This window comes from Pterocles gutturalis, unplaced genomic scaffold, assembly GCF_000699245.1.
Source record: "Pterocles gutturalis isolate BGI_N339 unplaced genomic scaffold, ASM69924v1 scaffold37192, whole genome shotgun sequence".
Taxonomy (NCBI): domain Eukaryota; kingdom Metazoa; phylum Chordata; class Aves; order Pterocliformes; family Pteroclidae; genus Pterocles; species Pterocles gutturalis.
This window is the reverse complement of record NW_010111853.1, coordinates 7300-30444: the sequence shown is the minus strand read 5'-3', so window position 1 is coordinate 30444 and position 23145 is coordinate 7300. Positions and strand designations below refer to the sequence as shown.

Sequence of the window (23145 nt, the reverse complement as noted above, 5' to 3'; positions counted from 1 at the left end):
GGAATTATTTTCTTGCTCATCTTCTATTAATGTAGCAAATAAATCCTTGGGCCTATTTTTTCACATCTCTAGTTCTCTACTTCAGCTTAGCTCTTGAAGGTCTTGATCCAGACTTCCAAACCTGCAGGTGAACCTTGGCACCTACATTTATTTAAGCACCCTAATAATAGTGTCTGACTGTCATACTCCTGCTGACTTAATCAGGAGGCAAAATATGGCCTTGATGCCAGTCTTCACTAGTCAGCATGCACCTACCCTCGGAGGATCCTATCTGCAACTGGGCTTGTGCTCCACTTTTCAGCTCCTTGGCCATCCGCCTGCCCTCTTAGTGAACAGTTTCAAAGCTGCTCTCCTTTGCCAGCTGCTGGTAGTAGCTGATGAAAGACTAAGCAATAGATAGCACTTAAGTCCACTGTGCAGTGCTCAAAAAGTGTTCAGGCAGCTGAGCAGCTTAGAAGTAGAGCACTTGAAAATCAAAGTTATTTCAGTGCTATACGGACACAGTACAAAGCAGCAGGCAAGGGATCTCACACAGAGGTATCGCAGCACTGTAGGAATAACAAGTCAGGGACTGAATAAAGGCAAGGAAGCCCAGTAGAAGTCAGAGAGGTAACTGTGGTTAGGACAGCACAGGAGAGAAAAGAGCATTAGCAGCTGCTGGAAGATACAGCAGTGGGCACTGGAGAAGGGGTGCCAGTGGGGAGGGTGGAGGTGAAGGATGCTGTGTAAAGCTGAGGGGGAAGGGTCCTGAAACGGGAATGTTGGAACATAGATAGGAACTGAAATTTATCTGAAGAAGGCGTTGGAGAGAGCTAGGTGTGAAGGAGACTCTCCTTTTTCTCAGATATTTCCTGCTTGAGGTCAATTGTTCTTCTTTCCAAGAAGGTTTCCTTCCCCAGAAGGAAAATAATAGTTCTCCCCCAAAGTCACTCTGTTCCAGGTTAGGAACAAGAGTCTCCCAAAGATATCACAGAGGCAGGAGGGAGGTAAAACAGAGAGCAAATGGGGAAGACTTTGTTTTCCTTAAGGGAGGAGAGGTGGTATCAGAGGTCCTCAGCTCTCACTTCATCATTTGTTAATAATATCTACACATGTAACCATCTGAAACTCAGGGAATTCAATCCCAGTTCCCAAATCTTCTGAACATCTGAAATAAAGAGGTGAAGATCACAGCTGAGGAATGGAAGCGAAACCCTGCCTTTTGGGGGCTTTTTTTAATGGGGGCCCTGCCTTTTCAGTCATGATGAGCACTGCCCAAATTCAACTGGTAGATTACAGCTGAGAGCTTGTAATTATGGCGTGACTACTGCTTTGACCCCGGTCATTTTTTGCTATAACAGTTTCTGCTGTATATAATCTGGGCTGATGCTTAATACCTCTGATAAAACCACTTGTTTGAATGAATTAATGCATTTCTCATTAAGTGTGCTCTTCATTACGTTAATCAAATCAAGCAAATCATGCTGGGTGGTTTGACCACTGTAATTAAACTTTCTTTAAAATCCACTCATTTGGCTTTTGATGAGGATTTTGATTAAACTCTTACAAAATGTCTGGCTCAATATCTGCTAAAGAGGAAAATAAGACCTTGCACTAGTGAGCAAGCTATTAATTCATCACTGAGTTACGCCAATTCCTTACTGTTTTACCTAGCCAGAGTATATAGAAATGTTTGAAAACTGGCAATGTAAAATTAAATATTTCTTACAATGTGCTAAGAAAACAAATCTGTTTGCAGCTTTAAATTTAGTAACTGTGTCCCTGCAATATATAGAGGATCTGGATAAGCAAGTCATAACAAATGGGAAAATACACTGGGCTGCTGTTTACTGATGTTAAGATAACAAGAGACATGTCTTCAGAAAATTGCTTTGAACATGCACCAACAGTTTTGCGTGTGAAGACTGAATCAGTAAACATCTGTCTGTTCTCACCAGTGTCACTTACTTTCTCAAATATCGGTCCTTCTGCTCAAAATAGCTGCATTCCTCAAATGATACAGTATTGCCGTGGTTTAACCCCAACTGACAATAAGCCCTACACAGCTGCTCACTCACTCCCACCACTGTGGGGTAGGGGAGAGAATCAGAAGAGTAAAAGTGAGAAAACTCATGGGTTGAGATAGAGACAGTTTAATAGATAAAGCAAAAGCTGTGCATGCAACCAAAGCAAAATAAGGAATTCGTTCAGTACTTCCCATGGGCAGACCATCCCTACGTTCAGCCATCACCGGGAAAGCCGGGCTCCATCATGCGTAACAGTTACTTGGGAAGACAAACGCCATAACTCCGAATGTCCCCCCCTTTCCTTCTTCTTCCCCCAGCTTTATATGCTGAGCATGATGTCATATGGTATGGGATATCCCTTTGCTCAGCTGGGTCCCAGCTGTGTCCCCTCCCAGCTTCTTGTGCACCCCCAGCCTGCTCGCTGGTGGGGTGGGGTGAGAAGCAGAAAAGGCCTTGACGCTGTGTGAGCACTGCTCAGCAGTAACTAAAACATCTCTATGTTAGCAATTCTGTGTTCATCACAAATCCAAAACATAGCCCCACAGTAGCTACGCTGAAGAAAATTAACTCTATTCCAGCCAAAATTAGTACAAGTATGTTTGGCATGATCCTGGTGTAAGGACTACATTACAAAATAGAACAAACCAAGGCCTGTTTTCTGGCCCTGCAAGTGTCCCTGTATGACTTGCATCCATATTTATAAGCTTTCTTCTCTGCCCAAAATAGGGCGACTGCATCCAGACTGCTTATTGAGAACAGTCCTGAAAAGTGGTGTGGCCCAGGCCATGAGCTTACATTGTCCTGGGAGAGTGCTAGTTGATATAAACCAAACCCACAGTGGTTAATGGGTGCAGACCAGGGTTTGATGCTAAATCCTGGCCTTGTTTTATGTGCCAGTATAGACATGACCAGAGAGACTTCCCTTTCCACTGCTCCCCCTTTCTGCCAGTGCCTTCCTCTGCCTTCCCCTAATTTGCTGCCCAGTGCCCAGTCCCACTGTGCAACGTCCGTCCATGCAGACCTGCCACCTGCGTGCTTGATCACCCACCCTGACTTTACGTAGAGTTGGGGACTAGATCAAAAGCCCTTTGAAAATTTGGTTTTATAAACTCCAAGATGCTCTTTGCCCTTAGTTCACATTACAGGTGTCTGTTTAAGCTGTCAGTTGGTAGAACTGAAACTGCCTGAAGGACATGATACTACACAGTAGTGCACCTTCAGTTTTTACTCACTAGGTGTTAGACTCTGCATTACAACTTCTCATATTAACTTGTCCCTGACTGAAAAGGGTTTGTTACCATTTCATATCGACTAAAGAAATTTAATTCCTTATCCAGAAAATGGAAGATCAGTCTCAAAAGTGAAGTGTTGAGCACTTGCAAGGACTTTGTAGTTATAAAATGACATGACAAAAATAGTGGTCACCCTGGGATGAGTAGAGGAAGCTAAGAACAGGGTTGATGAAAGTAGATTTTTCAGATACAAAGTCAATATGACTGACTGAATTTTTGGAAGAGGAAATCAGTCTTCCTAGCACATATGAAATAACTTGATATTTTTCACTTTGTAATCGGTTCACCTAAGAAAGCGCCCTAAGTTGTATAGATATGAAATGGAACGATAACAACTGAGTGATTAAATGAAAGCATCGCAAGACATAAGAATGAACAAGAGCCTCATTTGAATTCTTTGAATAATATATAAAAATATATATAAATATAGAAAGCATTAAGAGGAAACAACATTGGAACAGTAATGTAAAGGTTTGCATCAAAAAGGTAAAGAATAAGTTCTGTGACACCAATTTTCTTTAGTGCTCTGTTAGACATCTGAGTTGATCCTGGAATCACCAACACCAACATTTCAATGACCATTTTCAGAGTCAAATTTGACTTTTCAATTTAATGTGTATTCCAGGTTGTTCTTCTGTAAGGATGCTTTGATTTGGCATACCTTCTGTGCAGGTACTTAAAAATGCCCCTAAGGATGTGTGAAGGTGAGGGGTGTGCAGGAGCTAATTACGTATTGAGATGCTTCTAAGTACACTTGAAACTGCTTTCCTCTTCAATAATTTGACAATGTTTTTATAGCAGTCAGACCTCAACCAGTTGATTTCATTTTAGCAGATATTTTAGCAAGTATTTTAAAACAAGGTCCACATGATGTTGCTTGTTTCACGTGTCTTTGTTTTAATGATTTAATGACAAAACTAGGATAAATCCATGCTGATGGTGTGGATATTTAATACGATCTTTTTGGTTCTAATAAACTGAAAATGTGTTGTTCAGTTGTACTCTGTCTTTCTTTCCTGTTTGTATTTTCTGCTTTCTCTCCTTTTTCATAGAATCATAGAATGGCTAGGGTTGGAAAGGGCCTTGAAGATCATCTAGTTCCAACCTCCCTGACATGGGCAAGGAACACCCACCACTAGACCAGGTTGCTCAAAGCCTGATCCAGCCTGGCCTTGAACACCTCCAGGGATGGGGCATCCACAGCTTCCCTGGGCAACCTGTTCCAGTGTCTCACCACCCTCACAGTGAAAAATTTCTTCCTAATATCTCATTTAAATCCACCCTCTTTCAGCTTAAATCCGCTATCCTTTGTCCTCTCACTACACTCCCTGATAAAGAGTGCTTGTGCACAAAATACATACTGTTAATCCATTTCCTCTTAACAAAGGCAAGGGGGCTGTCTTCATCACAAACAAGCCACTGCTTCCCATGCTCCAGAAAGCAAATCTTGGCTCTGTGACCAGCAAGTGATTCACCAGAAACTTGGCCAGGGAGTGGAAACTTCTTTTTCTGGTCATGTAAATTCAGGCCACAAAGTTCTGTTTTAGGGCAGAGAACTCGTGCTTAAAGTCTCTCCAGCACCTTCTTCATCGTTAGAGTTCGGTTTGAAAGGACAGAAACCTGGCAACTCGCTGATGAATATTTTAAGGCTGGCAAATAACCCAGCCAAAAGCACAAGCCCCAGCTGTCAAAACATAGAAAACTTCAGCTTTACAATAAAACAGATTTCTGTTATTTCTGACTGGCTAGGATTCTTTTGGTTAGATCAAGGGCAATAAGCCATTGATCAAAATTTCTTTTTCTTCTTCACATTTTTGATGTTAGGAAATGCTTTCAAACTCCCCACAGATATTTCAAGTGTTGACTTTGCTGCCAAGCAGTCTCCGAAAGCTATTCCTCTTTTCTTTCCTCTCCCCCCTCCTCTGCTTATCTGCCTCATAGTGCTGTCACAGGATTTCTCAAGTGTCCGTGGTGGATTTCTCTCATGCTGTTTCAAGTGGTTCTGTGCTGCATTCTGCGGCCATGAGGGGAAGTGGATCTAGAGGAGGCAAGTATGGAGAGTGCTTTAGCTTTGAGAGGAAATTCAGTTTATCTACTAACTGATGATGAAGCTGTTTGGATGCCAAGGCACAGCATTCTGCTGGCACCTGTAGAGACCTAATTTTACAACACAGAGGACCCACGGGCTTTTACTAAATCCTTAGTGCTGCTTTGGGAAGAAAGTAGAACTGACAAAAGAACATGCAAGGGAGCGCTGGAAGCAGAAGGCTGGAGGTGTGCATGTGCGCAGGCACGTGTGCATGTGCCTGCATGTGAGCATCCCAGCACTGGTGTTCCCATGGCATTCCCTTGCCTGCAGGAGGAATCACACAGGACCAGATGTCTGAATGGGGCCAGGCTGTGGGAGGGGATGGCAAGCATCTTCTTGGATTAGTCGGGTGAAATGTAAACACCTTGTGGTATCGATAGGAGACATTGACACATTCCGACTGTTGAGGGATCAGAGGGGCCAATTCCCACCCCAGAGCAGACAGCTCTGCAGCTGGGCATCCTATCACAGCCTCTGCCCTCTCCCTGCCCTGTTCCTGGAGAATGTGGTTTGATCCTTCATCCTCTCATAGTCCCATGCGCAGGGGAAAAAAAAAAAAAAAAAAAAAAAAAAGACTGCAAATGCTGTGCCTGTCCCTGTCCTCTGCTTTCTGCCTTGGGGCAGTAATACACAGAGCTGGCATGGGGCTGCCACTGCCCCACCACTCCCAGAAAGGAAGACATGCAAGATGAAACCACTCCAGCAGAAAAACACAGTAACAAGCTAGACAATGAAACAACTTGCAGTGTGTCAGTTGGTGGCATCTTGGCTTCCCACGCATCCAAGACTCATGCTTTACTCAGTGGTCTTCCAACTATGAATTCACAAGCCAGTAAGTCTTGAACAACCAAGAGGCAACAGAGATTATGTACTGAGATACAAGTACCTCAAGTGCCAATGCAGTTGTTTTATGGAGACAAAGGTTGAACTTTCCTGTGAAAATTGAACTGTAATCAACTTTTTAGTGCCCATGTTTCTTTTTCCGTTCACACAGGTACTGGTATTTTTCCTTGCATTTCTCTGTAGTTAGGCATAATAGGTAGGTTAAAATATCTAGAGTCAATGCAGAAATACTTCAGTAAGCTCTGTTAGAAGAATTACATAAAATAAATGAAATTGCAGTTTCTGACAAACATCAGTACTGTAGGAACAGAACATTATAACAGACAACAGATATTTGTGGCATGTTTCTGTTTTTGTCATGTAACTCGAGGACATAACCAAGTTACAGCAAAGGGATATTTATCTTATTTTGTACATTTTTGTTTATTTTTCATTTTGCAGTAGCATTAGAAAGATTCACAAGTGCTTAGCTTTTCTTTTGCCAAATGGTAAAGCCACTTTAAAGTCAGTCTGGATTGTTAATTTTTTTGACTGAATGTCTTAAGCATCTAATAATTCCCTTCAGACCAAGTCAAGACATAGAGTCAGTGCTGGTCTCTGAAGGACTGGAAAAAAAAATGCTCTTATTATGCCCTCTGGAGGAAAGATCAGCCTCAGGAATTTAGAAAGTACACAATGCAAAAGTTGCTTTTCAGACCCTATGTCTACAGGCTGCCTGTAATGAATTAATACAGGATATCAAGCAGTCAACCTTTTAAAAAGCAATTCATTATAAGGACAGGACTCAACCTGTTGCTTTACTTTTTTGCATATATTTTGTTTGGGTTGTATTCACTGATATGTTTCTGTAAGTTAAGACTGCAGAAGCTAAAATATTAACCTTCACTCACAGCTCATGGTATTCAGCACACTAGCAACAGACTGGCATTGGGATTCATCACCAGATGCCCCAGGGAGAGAAGTAATTTAATGTGAGTCTATAGCCAACTTATTTTGCAGTAGAGTAGATTTGCTGTACTGTAGTTTTTAGTCCCAGTTCATGATCAATTCAGAACTGGTATATTTTAAAATGGAACTAGCTGGCTTTTTTTTTTTATATATATATAACTTCAGAGATCTCTATTCCTGCCTGTACAATCTCATATTATTCTTCATGTCTTGAGTTTTGAGACAGAAGATGGGGGGAGGTCAGGCAAGCAGATCCTATCAATATGATGGTGCCTGCTGTGGCAAGGGAAACGCATAAGCTAGGCTTTGATGAAGATGTAAAAGAGGGAACTGATTTTCCTACTTCTAAAATTTTTCAGGACAGCATCTGCATCTAATCCAGATACTCTTGGTTGGTAGGCTTAAATGCAACCTGTCTGAGAGATACAACTGGCCAGCAGGGCACGTGACACAGATAAGGTGGGAAGGATGAGAACCCCGCAGGGCTGGGATGGGTTTCCATCCCCCAGCCGTGAGAAAGTCCGATGTATTCTGACTACCCACCACAGATGTCTGTCTAACTTTTCTTAAAATCATTCAATTAAGATGATTCCACAACTTCCCTGAGCAATCTCTTCCTGTCCTTTCATATCCCTAGAGCCAGAAAGTACCCTACTATCCCTCCTAAATCTTCTATGGTTACAAATTAATCTTCCTTCTTCATGTGCTGCTCCAAATGAACGGCTGATCAGCTTTCTCCTGACAGCCTTCCACGTATTAGAGAACTAATAATGTGTTCAATCTTAAGAATTCTCTTCTTTCAGCCTTACAGAGCCCAGTTCCTGGCCTTTCTTCACAGGTAATGCTTTCTAGGCCTCTGAGTACCCTTCCAGCTCTCCTCTGGGCAGCCTTCAGCTTACTGCGGCCTTAAAGGCAGTGTCCCAAGTGGAGTTTTGCTGAGATCTTAGTGCCAATTAGGATGGAATAAGCATGTTACATGGGTGACATATAAGATGTTTGTTAATATGCTTCCAGATACAATTTGAAGCGCCTTGACTCATGCTGAGTTTGTAATCCACTGTATCTGCCGTGTCCCTTTGTGCAGAGCTGCTGGCTGGCCAGTCACTCCTCGTTCTGCATCTGTGCATTTGATTTCTCCTTCCTAGCAGGAGCATGTCATGCTTGTCTTTGCACATTTCATCATGGCAGTTTGGGACCATTTCTACATTTTAGGAAAATTCTTACGAATTCTCAACCTGTTTATCCTCCTGTTGTGGTTTAGCCCTGATAAGGAGCTCGACCCCACACAGCCACTCGCTCACTCCCACCGCAGTGGGATGGGGAGAGACTCAGAAGTCTGAAAGTGAGAAAACTCGTGGGTTGAGATAAAGACAGTTTAATAGGTAAAGTAAAATCCACACAAGAAAGCAAAGCAAAGAAGGAATTAATTCACTACTTCCCATGGGCAGGCAAGTGTTCAGCCATCCCCAGGAAATCAGGACTCCATCATGTGTAACAGTTACTTGGGAAGACAAACACCGTAAGTCCAAACATGCCCTCTTCCTTCTCCTTCCCCCAGCTATTATTGCTGAGCATGACATCATATGGTATGGGATATCCTTTTGCTCAGATGAGGTCAGCTGTCCCAGCTGTGTCCCCTCACAGCCTCTTGTGCACCCCCAGCTTGCTCGCTGGTGGGTTGGTGTGAGAAACAGAAAAGGACTTGACGCTGTATAAGCACTGCTCAGCAATAGCTAAAACAGAGGTGTGTTGTCAACACTGTTTTCATCACAAATCCAAAACATAGCACCATACCAGCTACTCTGAAGAAAATTAACTCTACCCCATCTAAAACCCATACATCTTCCAACTGCTTTCAGGCTTACTCAGCTCAGTGCCCACTGCTGATTTTAGAAGTGCACTCTCTAGCTCACCTACCAAGTAATTAACGAAAATATTGACTAGCACTGGGACTAAGACAAGCCCTGTTGGTACCTACTTGAAATGTTCTCCCATTTTGACAGAAAGTCATTAACTAGGACACATTGCAAAGCAACAGGTAGCAGCATCTGGTGATCTATCTGCAATTTGAGTTCTTGCATGTATGCTGCTGAGTTAAAAAAGAGGGAGAGCACAAGACTGCAAGGGACCCCTCAAACATATACTTTGCTATCCTAGCAGGAAGAAGCTGAAAGAACAAACTTATGCAAGATATTAATCATATTGCCTGCTCTACTGTGGGAAGATTGTCAGATACAGCAACATAATGTACAGAAGCTTGAATAGAAATCATGATTGCTTAACTAACAGACTACTGATTCTGTTATCTTTATAGGCAGAGACATTCCAATCAATCATGATCAAACAGAAGATGAGGCAATTCTAAATCAATGTTTGCCCACACTGTTTTGCTAAAATGAAAATAAGAAAGGCTGTCAGTTTTTCTGTACAAACCACTGCAGTCAAAGGGAAATCTTCTTGCCCTGTTATCTGACTTGTGTAAAGGGGTTTTCATCTTCATCTATGGTGGGCAGGCTCGGAGATGGACTATTATGACAAAGATGTCATTTCTGCTCCAGTGCAGTAGTGATTTTATCTTTATAGAGTTTCCATCATTTTCAGATAGGAAATGTATGTGACCAACATCTTCACAGAGGCATTTTGAGCTTGTGTGTTACAATTGACTATTTCTTTCTATTAGTTGGGAGGATCCTCCTTTGATTTTAGGTCACACTAGCCTCTTCTGCGTCAGTCAACTGCCTGGCAGAGCATACACTGTACATGTGTTGTCATAGCTAATTATTTCTGCGGTAATCACATGTGAAAACAACAAACAGAAGTCACTGCCTCATTGCATAGCACGCTCCAGACAAGCAATAAATGAGCCATTCATGTCCAGAGAGCTCTTGAGATTGCAGGCATGAATATGTGTGTGACCCGTGTGAGATGTTGCTCGCTGGCTGCACCACTGAAAGTACAGTACTGCCAACTTTGACATAATGCATGTCCTCGGATATCTTGGGTTACCCAGATCAGCTTAAGCCTGACATTTGAGCTAATGTGTTTTGTCTTACAGTTGGGGTAGGATGAGGAAATGGAGAACATTGGTTTAGGTGGCACACATGACAGTTGGTAATTAGTTAAATCAGTGCAACCGAATTGCATTTAATTATATGGTCATACCTGCAGGTCATGTGTCAGGGAACAAAAAGTGGACAAAACAGACAAAGGAAGGGAAGACAGAGTGGAGGGATAGGATTGCAATGTAAAATCAGGCTTAGTGAAAAAGGAAAAAAAGCCATAGTGCTATCGACTCCCCTTCTGTAGTTACACCCTTTGGTTAGCTGTACTTTTCATTGATGATCCTTCTTTCTTAGCTCTTTAAATTAAGAAAGGAGAATTTTATACTCCTAAAGACCTGACTTTAGCGTAAGTGTATTTGGGTGGAGGGATTTTTTAGCAAATGGTCTTTGATGGCTCCAGATTTATTTTTTAAGTAACAAAAAGACAAAACTAGGAAAAAAGTGAAATCTAATTTTTCTTGAAGAGACTATGCTCTTATTACAAGTGTTGCCAGGGTTTGAGCAGCTTGTAGCAAGGCTTTCGCTATTGCAAAACTTACTAGTAATTACAACCTAAGTGTTGTGACATTTGGAAAGCCCCAGTGCCTCGGTCGCTTAATCAAAGAAATTGTCATTTAAGTGTGTGGGCATTCCTCTGACATTGACAGCCTCTTATTTTGCAATCCTTTAAAAGGATTCTGGGATTCTTTCTGCATTTTTTAAAGAGCGTACGTGATCAATTGGTCCTATAACAGAAAAGGACTTCAGACACCTCATTGTGTCCCAGGAGTAATTCACAGGGCATTGCTTGGAAACGTACTAGGACTGAAAATGCCTATAGCACAGCTGACAGGGGAGGTTACAGAAACCTCAGCCGTTTTGCCTGCAAAGCTTATGCACCATAATAATTGATTGCACCTCAGTGCACCGGACAACAGCTCTGTCCCTGTGCAGTGCTGCCAGGTGCAGGGCTCCCTGCACTCCCACTGCCACTGGAAGTCTGAGTGTCTGCTTATTCCCAGAAAAGAAGCCGTTGGCTTGAGCACATTGGTATGTCTCTTCTCAGTGCTAGTAAAGTATCACTTGCCTTGTTTGAGACACGCTCTGATGAGGGCAGGACGGAGCAGGGTCAAGACCTGATTTTTTTTTTTTTTTTCTGCATGAGATACATCAGAAACTGTTTCATGGATGCTCAAATTTGATGCTGTTGGAGCTGCCAAAACCAGAGGGCAGCCTTCAGAGTGAGAGAGAAATTGTAATGCCCATGACTTTGGTGGTGTCAAGGACCTGCTTCTGCAGTGTCAGACCATCTGAGAACCATCAGGGCCCCTCTCGTTCCTGTCCCTTGCCTTGGTCCAGGCTGCCCCAATGGCAGTGCAAAGCCCAGCTAATTTTCAGAAATAAGTTGCCTGAGCAAGAGGAGCTTCTGCTTTCATCGCCTCTAGGCCACAGTCCATGAGGGTGTGATATGTTCTGTCAGTCTCAGCTGCCTCCTCAGTCTCTAGATAAATGCATCTTTTATGAACTGATGAATTGTTATGTAGGAATTATTTCACTGTAATGTGTTCCAGTGCCTAATACACACAAATTCTGGCAATTTTTCATTGTCCTCAGACAGCCCTTTTTCTCTTCCATGAGGAAATTATTTTGAGAGAAGAATATATCTCCTGTGATGCCTGAATTTTCCACAAGCAATCTTCCCTCTTAGTGCAGGCCAGCCCAATACCATTTAGTTTGTTGGAAGCACTAAAATTACAGCCTGAGGTGGCACAGCTGCTGGAACAATATCAGCCAAGTGGGAATAGATGCGTCAGCGACAAGGGACAAGATGACCTCCACTAATCCAAATGTTTTACCCACATGTTTTTCTCGTAAAAATACAAGTCTCACTTGCCTGTCATCTAATAAGATTACAAAGCAAGACCAAGCAATTTTAACTGTTTGCTTCTGAAATGAAATCCATCCCTTGTGAATGGGGAGAGCCAGAGCTAACTATGTGTAAGATTAGAGGATGTCAAAGCAGATCCTGACTTCTGTCATTGATTCTCTTTCATTCAGGTGTGCAATGAGTGAGCTTGCTCTGGCTTTCTGCAAAATGTGAGTGTTGTTCCCAGTGCTCCCCATGACCAATAAATCTTTTTCACTTCCTTATGAGAGACAAGGAGCAGCAAGCTAACCAGTCAGTCTAAATCATCTTGTTTAAAAACCACTAATTCTAAGCAGTTTGTCTATCAGTTAATGTATTAATATATTATCTTTTTCTCATTTCAGAATCCTGTGCTGTCAGTGAAGCTATGATAGATTCTCCTCTAGCTAGAGTAAATTAACCTAAAGTTTCAGAAGGATGCTTGTAGTCTCTATCCAGCTGTTCTGCTTAAATTGTCTGGAAAGTACAGCTGGTTGACCACAGTTGCCTAAATCATCTAGTAATACTTGAATTATATTAAAACAAAGGTTTAATATTGCTGGGCTTCGGTTTAGGGTAGGTCTTCGAGACATGGTGTAGCATTATGTAAGACACCCCCATGGTAGCTCCAAGGAGGCCCTTGGTATGTACAAAGGCAGTGCAATGCCAGATTAGGAAGCAAGCTGGGCTCTGGGAAGCAACAGGGCCTTGTCAGCCTCATCACCAGTACTTTTGTGGCTCCTTGGTGCAGGGTGAGCGTTGCAGACCTTGACTGATGGTGTTTTGCACACCGGAGATGGAGCTGAGGAATCCAAATAGCAGTTGCAGGGCTGTGAAAGTGCTCTGGGGCTGCAGTTCCCAACGTTTTGTGTCTCTTCCTTGGCTGACACTGCATCCTGCCGGCTGCCTTTTACCCTCTCTCAGACCCCTGCAGCTGAGGAAGTCTCTGAACAGCTGATTTCCCAAAGATGGGAGGGCACAGGGGAGGGTTCATTCCTGGCTTTGTCCTGTTTCCTATGCTCTTGCCCAAATACATTTTTTTTTCATCATAGCAATTATTCTCACTTATATTATGACCTCTTTGTAGTGAGGTGGAGGCACCCTATGTATGCTTCATTTACCTGTTGGGGCTTCTGGAAGCAGAGGTTGAATCCATACCATTATTTTAATAGCTCTTAACTAGATCTGTTCTCCATTGATTTGTCTCATCCCCTTTGAACCCATTCATTCTTTTGGCTTCACAATACTGTGTGCAGTAAGTCTCCATTTAATTACGTGTTGTGTGAAAAAGTGCTTCCGATTTTTTAGTTTTGACCATATGCCTGATAATCTCATTAGGTTTCCCCTAATTACTGTGTTGTGGTAAGTAACCGATCTGTTCCCAAGTTACCTTCTGTGTGCAGGCATGGATTTTGTAGGCCACTATTGTATTTCCTGTCAGCTGTCTGCTTTCCAAGCAGACATCTCCAACATACAGGAGTTGTCCCACACCTCTCATGGTCCTCACTGCCATTCCCTGTGCTGTTCATAGTTCTGCAAAATCCTTTTCCAGCTGCAGTGGCCAGAACAGGACACAGCATTCAGGAGGAGGATAGGCATGGTAGGGCTTCTGCTGGTGTTGTTTTCTACAGATGGATTTTACCTCTCTCTAGACCTTTTCTAACAATTCCCCATCATCTTTGCCTTTTTGACACTGCTGAGCATGAGATTTTAGAAGTGACTCCCTTTCTGTGTGAGAATAGGCAGTTTAGAATCAAGAGTAGCGTGGGAATACTTGGGATTTGTATTCCCAGAGTACACACTGCATTCACTTTTTTTGGCCAGTTTCAGAGTGGACATTAAATTTTGCTGAGTATGGAGGTTTATTATTTTAAAGGCTTTTTCTCTGTAGTGGAGTTCATAATTCCCATTTAATGTAGGGGTAGAATTAAGTGCCTAGAAAATGGGGTTCACAAAATCTGACAAGCAGAACAGGTGTCTAAGCCAGCAGGAGATACTGGTAAAGGAAGGGTGGCTTTGGTCTTGTTTTCTCATTCTAAGGAAGTTACCTGCTTTCACTTGGGAGTCACAGGATGTGCCCACCTCTGCGGGGTGCCAAGGTTTCCTTCCAGAAATAAAGGATGAGGATTTCTTATATGACTGAGCAGGAACTCTTGGTCGTGCTTGGGCATCCCACACTTGAAACACTTGCCTGAAACTCCTTGACTGAGTTTTCTTCTGAAATGAGAGGGGAGCCCACATTCCCTAGGCGAAGAATGTATGAGTTACGCTGTCTATATAGGCTATGTGGGGGCCAGGAGAGTGGACCAGAGAAGGGGAGATCTCAGTGCTTTGTGCTGAAGTTCCCTTACTTGTAGGATAATCAAACATCCCATGCATTGCTGAGTGAAGAAGGGAGCTGAATGTCAAATGTGTACATGGATATCTTGTCTGCTCTCTTCATGTTCCCAGAGAGGTTGCTCACACTTCAAGGGAAGAGGTGGACTAAAATCAGGACCAGAACACCTCCATCTGAGCTTAGTTCTAGAGATAGTGGCTGCTTCAAAATAAGTGGAAATGTTGCCACAGGCTTCAGTGGAAACATGGTTTCATCACCTTCTTTGTCGTTGTCCTTTCATTTCACTTTATCCATGAGTTTTGAGTTACTTCATCACAGTAGCAGTTTTCAATTCCCTGCTGCTCTGTTTCAGCTGTTCCCACTGAAAAATATCACTGAAAACTGTTACTGGGGCACAGAGTAAGTTGTACATCTTAACAGCTTGCCATCTTTTTCATAACCATCATCTATCCCTACGTACCAGACCAAGAAAAGCAATGAAATACAAAACTATCCATCCATCAGCTTCTTCATCCATCACACACAGACAAAACCCAGTATCAGTGTAGTAGATCATCTGTCCCTCATTCACAGTTAATCGTGTTAGTGATCCTTTTACCTTCTGCCTGTTATGAATGCAGCAGCCTCCAGAAAGCCCACTGATAGCTGAGACTCTCTGCTTCAACTTCAGGGGTTTTTTTCCCCTGTGACCTATCCTTTAACTTTGTTCCAGTGTTTGAAAGATCTAATATTCTGTCTAAATTGAATATTCATATATATTTTTAGATTCTCTGTTTATCTCTTTTAGTAGTCTCTAGAGCCTTGCATCCACCCCAGTTCAACAAAAGCACATGATGAAGTGCCTATGTGCTTTGCTGTATTGGGACCTGAACACTAATTTCTTCTTCTCAGTTTTGTTTTCAGAACATTTGAAATTCCCAATCAGGTCTAGCTGCAAGACATTTTACTTATTTTCTCCTGGCTTTAATATTAGTTATCTTCAAACTAGTGACCATAAGTCTATTATGTTTGTGCATGTATGTATGCATGTTATGATCACTGGGATTTAAAAGCTAATGATATTACGATTCTAAAATCCTTTTTGTTCTTTGGCATGTAACTTGTATATTGAGGTTTTAATAATAGACTTCTTGCCAGAAGCAGTTGTCTCCATTAAAACCTAAATCTTTGGCAAGTATTTCCAGACACTACATGATGCATTTCCTAAAATCAAGAGTAATTGTGTAGTAAGTAATGACTGTTGTCTTGTTCAGTGTGTCACCTATGCCTTATGAGAAACAGGGACAAACTGCAAGTGATAAACCCATATCCAAAGACATCCCAGACCTGAAGCTTTACTTTGAGATGATGCTGGATTTTTTTTTTTTTGTGCTTTTTAAAATAATTATCAAAATCTCAAAAAATTTTATGGATATCAAACACCCGAATAGCTTTTTTCCTAAAAGATGTAATCCAAAATACAACTTACTCTTTCAATGCAAGAATCAATCACCAGTAGCCAAGTTGGAATCAGAATAGAAATGCACTATTCTCCAGAACTAACTTAAATTTACTGAAACAAGTATTGACCAAGTTAAAAAAGCAACCAAAGTGGTGGTTTGGGGTTACTGACTGATAGATGAATTCCTCAGTTGTTCTGTAGTGCTCAGGGCAGCATTTAAACAGTTTTTTTTTTTCCTTTTTCTTAATTTTTAAATTAAACTTTTTTCTCCCTCTGGCTCTCTTATCTATTGATGTAGTTTGTGTTGCATGAGAAATTACCTCATTTCAGTGGCTGGAGCCAGTTTTTTTATCAGCTGCAGTAAGGTTTCCTCATTTGTTTAATGAGCCTGGATAGGTGGGAAATTAAGTGTTAGGAGCTGCAGATGAAGAAAACTAAAACAGAATTTTCTGTTTATTATGGTGGTTTAAAAAAAAAAAAGTCTGTATTAATATAGCCAGTACATGTAATTGGCGTTTGGATTATGGCAGATTATTACTTTGCAGGCAGGGGACTCCGTTATCACTCAGTCATCAACGAAGGAGCTGCATTCTGTGCTCATCTCATCTCTGAAGCTGAAAGAAGAGCTAGTTATTATCTTCAAGTGGGGATATTAATGAGGGGAAAAAAATCATCCCCAATTACTGTGAAGCAAAATATTTGAACATTTACATATCTGAGACTTTAATTTCAATCTAGTCCTTCATGGGTTCTTAAGCTTAGATTGGATTCACTTTTTTAAACATTCCCACAGCAACATATCGAGGGGATTTGCACCTGTCCAAGTGCGGGCTTCCCCAGCTGAATGCTTCAGGGTCACTGAAATCTTGCCCAGCCCATCCCTGTGCTGCCAGAAACTGATTTCCACTGAGATTCCTTTGTGCTGTGCCATAGGAACGGAGTCTCAAGCACAAGCTTTGCTAGAGAAGAAATTCTGACCTGCCCTGTACTGTCTGTTTTCACAGTCATTTTTTTTTAACTAGAAACAGCCTGGGATTTATTTGAAAGAGTTAATTTCACTCTTTTGCTTTTTTTTTTAAACAAGGTATTGATCCTTGTGAAAGTAATGGTTTGGAAGTTTTGACTCTGAACCTCCTAGAATAAAACCTGAGCAATACAAAGGTGATGATTTGAATTCAGTCAAACACGCGGGAAGTAACCAGGAGATGGGAGGAGTGCTGTCCATACTGTGAATCCATCCATCAACACAGATGCAAAGGTCTGACCTTGGCAGGTTCAGGAGGTAGGATGTCAAATGCAGTTTGCAGTCAATTGGAAATGTAGCTACTAGACAAAGAAAACTCAGTAATTACACAGCTGTTTCAGTAGATTACAGATTTCCTAGAAAACAATAAAACAGTCTGCGAATGGAGAAAGTAAACATCTTCTTTTTTCAGTCAAAAACTTAATTTCTGAAAGTCATCAGATATGTTCTCTGTAAACTTCTTATCTCTTTTCAAAACCCACAAAGTCTGTAACCAATCAGGCTAGATTTCTCTCCAGCATTTATACCCATCAATGCTTCATTGATTTACAGTGAAACTGCTGAAGAAAGGACTGTCTTGGACAGCATATAAATATTAAATTAATTTCTTGTGAAGGATGGCTGCTATTACACTAAATATTAAATGATTTCATAATACTTGGACATTTGCAATAAATCACTACTGGGACTGCATGCTAACATCCCATTCCAAGTCTTTTATTTTTTTTAGTACTAAAGCCATGGAAAAGGGACGGTTGCTCTCAAAGAAATGTACAGCTTTCTAACACTGGAGTCATTAACGTATTCCCACAGCACAAGGAGGAGTTTTAACTGAGTCCCATTTTACAAATGGAGGGAGGAGGTATGAAGGGGTTTAGGTTGAACTGTGGATCACAGGAGGTTCAAACCCAATCTGTTTCTCATGAGGGACATCACAGTAAATTATCAGCTCCTGACAGTCCTTGTTTTGCTTCAAGTGCTCTGAGCAGAGTCGGCGGAGGATCTGGCAATGTGAAACCAGAAGGCTGAGAGCATTTGCTAGACTCAAAGGGAGAAAGAGCTGGATGTACCGTCTAATCTTCAGGCACCCGAAGTGGTTACTATCAGTTCACCTCTAAATATCTTGCCCAAGGCCACGATGGGAAGGATGGGACTCTTCAGGTTTTGACTAGCAGGTCGAGGCTTAGCAACTGAAGTAAGTCAACTTACTTAACACAGATCTTAGCCTCAAAAGTTTAGTAAAATGTTTAGTGGACTAAGAGGGACTAAAAATAAATTATTTTTTTTTCTTTTTGTTAAAGTAGAACAAAAGGTACATCAGCAAGTTCACCATAGCTCTCTGTTATCCAAGCAGTAGCAGCTTAAGTGTAGAAATTTATACCAGGGCTAACCACATACAGTGGAAGCTGTTCTTGTAAACAAAAGTGAATGACTGTCAGACTCATCTGCTTTTTAATGTGCTGATGGGTTTGAATATATGCATCTCCTTTTTGCCTAAGATTTTTCTTTCTATGCCTTAAATGGTCTAAGTCACACAAGGTTTTTCTAACGAAAATTTGCCAAGGTATTTAAATTAGAAGCAAAAATTAGAAAAGCTGCTACCACATAGGAATATTAATTGTTCATTATACAGGGCTTTAGTTCACATAGTTACTTTGCATGTGCAAAGCTGCCAATTAAAGAGGCTCAAAGTGCTCACTGCTACACAATAGCTGTTTCTCCAGAGCCCTACAATGGCTATTGTATTCTGTCACTGACCTTTAGACACCTTCAAATGCATATTGACACAGTATGCTGGGATCATTAGAACTATTGTTTCAGTGCACCACAGGGAAAGGAGAGTTTTGCAATTTCATTAAGAGCTTTAAAATTTGATATAATGATGACAGCAGCAATATTTCTTAATTAGAGAGTGAGAGGAACACTGAAGTATTTTTTTGGAGCTTCAGGTGAATTCTAGCATGCACCCCTACTACAGTTCCCAAAACGGTCCCTTCCCATCTGGGAAAGAAGACGTTTTGCAGGGGCATTTGGTCTGCATTTCCATTGTTTCCAGGGGAGTTTATTTAGTATTTTTGACCTGATGGTACCATATGGCTAGCCTCCCTTAGCTTCCGTGGATTCTGCCTGGATGAACATCTTGGTAGATGGATCCTTTCACCCTGTAAGTGGCAAATGCCCTTTTAAAAAGAAGGTATAGTTGGAACCAGTGGGGTGCAGGAGACTGGGATCTGGAAGCGTAGTTTAGGCTCTGCTCTTCAAAAATCAGTGGATGTTGTCTTTGTGATAAGAGCTATGCTTCATTTTAGCTCTTCCGTGTCTCTAACATCTAAGGTATTTCTGTTTTCTTACCAGTCTGTGACAGCTAAAGAGTGCAAACAAGAACTTTGGGAGCAGAGATATCAGATACTTCAAGTATATTTACTGTAGTGAATCCAAGTGTCTTCTAAAAGCTTATATTTATTTTATTTTAGCCCTCCTATTCTTTAAAGCTGCTTAGAGAAATGACTTCAGCAGTCAGCACATAAAAGAGCATCATTTTAAACCTTGCATGGGACATTTTATCTAAAGAGAATAAATAAATTACTGGCTTGTATTTCCAAAGAGTGTTCCTGCTTGAAGACAGAGAGGTAGTTTCTGTTCCGTAAGTACTTCAGTTGCTGGATTAGTTTTTATCCCCCGGAATCCTGTTATAGAACAAATTACCAAATATAACTAAACTTCACAGTGATGAGTCTCTGAAGATAGTCTTGGGTAATGGCTTGTACTTCTGACAGAAGAGGAAGAAATCTAACAGACTTTTTGCAAAACTACTTGTGTCATTAAAAAAATGGAAAATTTACTGCACAGAATTGGTGGTTGCAACTCTAGCCTAGCGCTGTGCAGCATGTGCTAAAGGATGTCCAGTTTCTGTGCACAATCCCTCTACCCAAAAAGCTTCCTAGCTGAAGGAGATAGTATTTGGTATTTGTGTGTGCTTGAGGTAAATGTGCAGGATTTCTCACACTGCTATAAAACCCACAAGGTCAGATGTGTTTCTTCAGTACTGCAGGCTGAACTTATTTTTTTCCACTTTAATTGAAAGGGTGCTGTTATCTTGTTTTCATTCCTCTGTATAATAAACCCTTGTAGAACTTTGAAAGCTCCCATGCACTGCCACTGCAATTGCCAATTGTGAGTTTTATGGTCTATCTTCAAACACCAAGGTGATACCTTTACTTTAACACATGAGGAGAAGTGACCCACTTCTGGGAGGGAGATGCAAAGAGTTACAGCTCTGTGATGCGGGATGTGAAGGCGACCACATGCTGGAAAGAGGGATTAAACCACCGTGTCCTGCCTCCATTCTCCCTACAGTAAATAGTAGCAGTAAACAAGGCAGTAACAATAAGTACTTCTCTTGCAATGGGCTGGGATCTGAAATCTCTCCTCAGACCCTTGTGCTTCCTAGCAGAAGTTTATAGCCATAGGGCCTGATTTGTTACTTTTGGGGAGTTTCTCTATTGAGGGACAGGATTCTCCTGTAAGAGAGAAGGTAGCACTTCAATTGCTGCCTTTTCTGCATGGGAAGTTTGTACCTTCACTATCCCACTGTAACTGTACTATTTATTTCAAAAGGCACGCACACAAAAGGCCTGGGTGGTTTTGAAAATGGAGATCATGTTTGCAGTATGTTAGGTCCTTACTCTGCTGAATGAGTTGAAGTGCTTTTGGATGGGGAGGGATTTTCATAGGATCTTTACTACCAGAAGCTCACTTTCTACCTGGATCCACCTCTAGTCTTGGCAGTTTTGGGAGGTTTCCTGCCACACACATCGAGATTTTCCAAAACAAAAATGCAGGGAGTTGGGATGTCTGCTCACTGCCCGTATTTCATTTGGTTCCTTTGCAGAAGGAGAAGAAGAGCGGACTGCTGAAACTTCTAGCAGGAGCATCAACAAAAAAGAAGTCACGCTCCCCACCATCCGTGTCGCCCACACATGACCCCCAGGCAGCCATCGAAGGAGTCCTGCAAGGGGCGGTGGGACCCGAGCTCACCTCCCTCTCCAGCCATGGCAGGGCTGGCTCATGCCCTATTGAGAGTGAAATGCAGGGAGCTATGGGGCTAGAGCCTCTGCACAGGAAAACAGGCTCCTTGGATTTGAATTTTTCCATCCCTTCTCCTGCCAGGCAACCCCTCTCTTCTATGGCAGCTATTCGGCCAGAGCCCAAGCCTTTGCCCCGGGAAAGGTAAGCTGTGTATCTCCTGAGGTCACCTGCATCCTCAGGGAGCATTTGGAGGAGGGCTGCAGGTTTATCTTGCTCAAGGGTTGTTGCAGTTTTGCTGCTCTGTGGATTGACTGTAGGGGGCTCAGCTGTCTTTTAGGAAGACAGGGCTTATGTGCACCTGCACATTGAAAATCATTTGACACACAGTGCATGTTTAACATTCATGGATTAAAAAAAATGGTGAGCAGCACCTGGCCATAACACTGTTCAGCCCTCGTCTAGATATGGAGAACCAGTGCTTTTGCAGCCCAAAGGGTGTGAACGTTGCTGGCAAAGGCCACTTCTTAAGTGGGATCCCTGTATTTTAATAAACTTATGGAGTCATCATGTGGCACATCCTGCCTGGGGGCAACAGGGGTGGTTTGCTCATCAAGACCCTTTCTGGTCTGTTCTGCAATACCAAAGACTGTTTCAAATTCTCATTGTTTAGGATTCTTCCAGATAGTGCCACCTTCAGTGACCCATTACGAAAAATGTATCTCATTTCTACAGAGGAATGTACCAGTGAATCTGGAGTTCATTTCAGCAGCCTGCTCTGCACCTTGGTACCTTAGAATAACTGACCTTGCAAACCTGAGAAGAGTAGAGTAGGAACACCACAATACAAAAACAGATGGAGAGAGAGATAACTGACTAGAAATAGGGGTAGAGAAAAGAGCTAGGTCTCCATGTGTAGAGTTGTATTGGCTTCAGGTAAATATTTTCTACAAGGCTGAGGTTTGAGGACTGGGAAGGGAACAGATAATGCACTGATACAATGCTGTTGAAATCACTCAAAAAGTGATTGAGGATAACATGTTTTTTAAAAAAGCATCAAAGAGTTTTCAAAAAGTGGTCTAAGGAACTCTCTGGAGCTGATATTTAAAAGAATTCTGGAACAATAGAGAAGTTCCAGAAGTTTGAAAGAAACTATTTTTGTCTGAGTGTATGAAACAGGCTGAAGGGAGTGGGCTGGACAAGCCAGCTGACCCTGAATCCAGTTGAGGTCATGGACCAGATGATGCAGGGTGTAATAAGGGATACTACAGGACAGTTCGTACCTTACTCAGTGTTTTACTGAATGCAGGTTGAAATTTGGTAGAGAAGGTAACAATGACACTGTAACATATTTTAATTTTTCTAAGGCTTGTTACCATAAAATGTCTCTCTGAGGAAACTGTGCACAAACAACACAGAAGTTACTAAGTAGATTGAAGACTGATTCAGTGGCATCAAATCTAACTCTAGATCAGAAATCACTAGAAAATTGTTGTGTGTATATGTAGTGTAGACCAACAAGAGTTGGGTGTTGGACCTGAGCTGTCCAGCATAAACTCTTTGCTGTTGCAGAACAGAGGACTGAAGTGGGAGGTAGGTGATGAAGAGGGCAGACATGTTGGTATGGAGCTAACTCAACACATTGGTAAGGAGAATACAGAGTAAGAGTATATTTCAGAAGAGCCAAATCTGAGGCAAAGTGGAGTGGCCTCAAAGAAGCATCGTAAGGACATGGAAGATTTAAAACAATTTACTTGCAATGAGTAATACAGGGAGCTCTGGTACACCTGGTAAAGAGCAGCTGAGGAATGGCTGGGTGACAGTCTGTAAGAGACTGCAGACAGGACAGATATGGGAATATTTTTATTCTAGATTGGGCATTTTGTCTAAAAGAGATGCTATTGTCCAAGCGCACCTATTAGACTTGTAGCAGAAATAAATATAGGCAAATCCTTCAGCATTGTAATGAAGGCAGTGAGAGCAGACTATGACAGTAGTCTCTTGTCCTTAAAATCCATGAAAAAACAATTTAGTAAAAGGAGTGAAAAACCAATCCCTATTTAGGTGCACTTAATTTGGTCTACATCAGTTTAGATTAATTCTATAAGAAAAGCTAAATCAATGTAAACCAGATTTAGCACCAGTGTAACTATATCAGCAGAATGCTGCACCTTTAGTTAAATGTAGCCAT

General features: G+C 41.8%; 1 protein-coding gene across 1 annotated transcript in view; it reads left to right on the top strand.

Moving 5' to 3' along the window:
• SH3RF3 (SH3 domain containing ring finger 3) overlaps positions 1-21162 on the top strand; it is a gene marked incomplete at its 5' end in the record, with an annotated part of 80477 nt that extends 59315 nt beyond the window's left edge. The window contains one exon of the mRNA XM_010073847.1: positions 20821-21162. Within this exon, the coding sequence (XP_010072149.1) occupies positions 20821-21162 (342 nt within the window). The remainder of the gene's footprint in view (positions 1-20820) is intronic.
• Between the last annotated feature and the right edge of the window lie 1983 nt (positions 21163-23145).